The 3,159-nt window shown below is 42.2% G+C and overlaps 1 protein-coding gene across 1 annotated transcript in view; it reads right to left on the minus strand.

Moving 5' to 3' along the window:
* Nucleotides 1-2,976, minus strand: part of CEP55 (centrosomal protein 55) — a 15,727-nt gene extending 12,751 nt beyond the window's left edge. The window contains exons 1-2 of the mRNA XM_009277768.1: nt 2,794-2,976; nt 767-1,051 (exon numbers count right to left, since the gene is read on the minus strand). Of these exons, the coding sequence (XP_009276043.1) occupies nt 767-1,051; nt 2,794-2,976 (468 nt within the window). The remainder of the gene's footprint in view (nt 1-766; nt 1,052-2,793) is intronic.
* Nucleotides 2,977-3,159: the final 183 nt, after the last annotated feature.

Here is a 3,159-nt window from a genome sequence, read left to right on the forward strand (position 1 = left end):
TGGCCTTCCTGACCCCATCCCTACACAACCAGTCAACATCCCTATACTCTTCCCAGAATACCTGTCCCTGCTTCCACTGCCTGTGCATTTCCGTCTTGCCCTTTAGTTTGACCAGCAGGTCTCGACTCAGCCATGCCGGTCTCTTGCCTTCCTTTCCTAATTTCTTACAACTGGGGATTGAGAGCTCTTGCACTCTGTGGAAAGCATCCTTAAGGATCTGCCAGCTCTGTTCTGCTCCCTTGTCCCTGAGGTCAGTTTCCCAGGGGTCCTATTGACTAACTCCTTGAACAGCTGGAGTTTTGCTTTCCTAAAATTCAGCATCCTGACTTTACTCTTCGCCTGACCCATATCCCTCAGGACTACAAACTCCACCAGTGCCAGTGCATGATCACTGCAGCCCAGGCTGCCTCCAATCTTGAGGCAGATTAGCCTTAGTCACCGATTAGCTCATGACTGAAGCTGAATCAGGTGAGGAGCTTAGTTTGTCTTTATTAATGCCACACATCTCTTACTGCTGCCTTCTCAGTCTGTTTAATCACTGAGCATACAAACCCGAGAAGGGCATAATATCTGCTTAAGCAACAGTGGATCATTACATGTAGTATCACTAGTCATACCACCTGCATGTGAGCTTGAAAAAGGGACCTTGCAGTACAGCATTAGAGAATTCCCTCCCCAGCTACGTTGCCTGAAGCTGTGCTTCCTGACTGTTCTGTAAACAGGTTAGACTTGGAATTTGCAATTACGATGTTTGTTCAGTGCTTACCTGGGATGCCTGAGAAGTACCAGCTCTGTTTTCAAGCTCAGAACATTTTGCAGTAACAGTGGATAAATTACATTTTAACTGGTTCATTTCTTCCGATAGAGAACGAAGTAAGTGTTCTCTCCTTTCTGCTTCCTCTGTTTTTTCCTCTAGTTGACTTTGTAACAAGGAGACTTCACTATTCTTGTTTTTGGATCTAAGCTTGTCTTTCAGATTTTGGATTTCTTTGTCCTTCTCTCCAAGAAGATGGTTGTGTTTTTCTTTTTCTTTTTCAAGGGAAAGTATTTTCTAAATGAAACAGAATAAAACAGTGACAGAAATTAATAAGTGTCAGTCTATGCAACAAATGCATTAGCAAGTTTACAAGAGTTTGATAAGATACTCACTTTGAAAGGTTCTCTCTTAGCCTTTAGTTAGCTGAGAATATTACTTTTTACTCAAAACAGACAATACTACAGTGACCATCGCAATACTACTGTGATCAGCTGAAATATTTCAAGTGATAGTAAAAAAAGTCTGAAGTAGATGAAACAAGGAAAGAATGCAAAGAACCAAATTTCACAGACTTGGTAGGTACTCAGTTTTGTATATGAATACAGATCACTACAATAGATGAACCTACAAACACAAGCAGTACAAGAACTCTCGAACACTTCCCGTTAAGAGGTTGGTGATACATTTTTTTTAGTGTTGGTTAGCACATTTAGTAGCTTTTGAGAAGCAGCAGAGCCTTCTTGCAAACTAAATGACAAAAAGTGAAGTTACAGAAGAGTTACAATAAGGCATTCAGGAGAAGGATCCTGTTTTCCAAGTTATCTGGCCTTTTAGTTTCAAAACGTGCTTTAGTAGATATTTTCAGCAGGCACTCTCTTTTCAGTAGGCCTCCAGCACAGGTAATTGTTACATAGCATTAGTACTGCATTTGAGATACCTTGGGGCTCTACATAAACTTCTGTTATGACAGCATTTCATTTTCCATGAGAAAGGTTGATGGTGAAATCCTACATGTTTATATCAAGTCATTAGAAGATGCCAGAGAAACTGAAAGAAATTGAATTTTAGAGAGCCTCATTTAGGGAGTGGTTGAAGACCACACAGTGCTCACTAGAATTAAAATATTAACACCAAATAATACCTAGTATATCTAAACATGCCTGTGATTTTCCACCTGTAAACTGGGAACCCAATATTAAGTAATCAACACTGAGCAAGCTGCAAACTCCACCAGACACAGCAAATATGCTAAGGAATTTAGCAACAACAGTACATGGGCTGTCTAGCCATAGGGTTAGTACTTCTCAACTGACGATGTAGCACAGACACATGAAAAGCCTTATTGTCAAAAGAAGTAGCCTAGAAACATTAGTGTACCTAGTCTCCATTAGCTGTATCCTTTGAAAGAGTCCATTTAAAGTTTCCCAGTCCTTCTGGGAAGCCTAACAGTATGTGACTTGGTCACATACTAAGTCTTGAACTTCTTCCTCTGCAACCACAGGTTTACCTTGAATGGACTACAAGGCATGGAAATTGCAGTGTCTTAGTTTCTGCTCTTTGGTTGTAAAGGAAGAATAATGGGGTAAACTGATTACAGTTTTATTTGCCTATAGCTGAGTGGGAGCTTGAGAATATAGTTCAAGCAAATACTCAGCACTTTTTGGCATGTTCTGAGGCAACTGTTTGCAAACACAATGTTCTTTGCAGGAAATGCTCAAAATAATTCTCTGGGACCAACTGATCCAAACAGTTGGACATGTAAGGACAGGTCTTAATGGACTAATTGGCACCTCTGGCCTCAAGTCTTTGTATTTAACAGCCTTGTCAGATGATTGCAATTTGATTAGCTCAGCCATCATTGAAAAATATTTGAGAACAAAAACGTCAAACTTAACCAGCAGTGACATCAAAGTAAACTAAGTTTTAAGAGGAAAGACCGGCATCTTGCTTACAAAGTCGGACATACTCAGACTCATGTTAAACACACACAGTTCGGACATCACACACGTTAGCTCGAGTACAAACATCCACCCCACCTCCAGGAGCCCCTTCCTTTCCGGATCAGTCATTTTGCTTTGCCCTTTCACGAATTCCTCCAGCGATTTTCTCAGGGCTGCGTTCTCCTGCTTATACTTCTCGAGCTCATTCTCCGGTCTGGAGCTACCCGACTTTAAGCCCCACTTGCCAATAATTATATCTTTGGCGGTCTTGGAAGTCATCTTTAAGCACCTATAAAAAAATAAACGCAGCGTTACGGAAGAGCAATCCCTTCCACCAGGCAGGACGTGACTTCTGACACAGGTTTAGTCAAGCGCGGGCAGCGCAGGCCTTCCCGGCTCCTGCTGGCGGCTCTCGGACCAGACAGCGAGGCGGTAAGGGGGCCCTGCACCCCCCCGGTCACG

This window comes from Aptenodytes forsteri, unplaced genomic scaffold, assembly GCF_000699145.1.
Source record: "Aptenodytes forsteri isolate BGI_AS27 unplaced genomic scaffold, ASM69914v1 Scaffold15, whole genome shotgun sequence".
NCBI lineage: Eukaryota > Metazoa > Chordata > Aves > Sphenisciformes > Spheniscidae > Aptenodytes > Aptenodytes forsteri.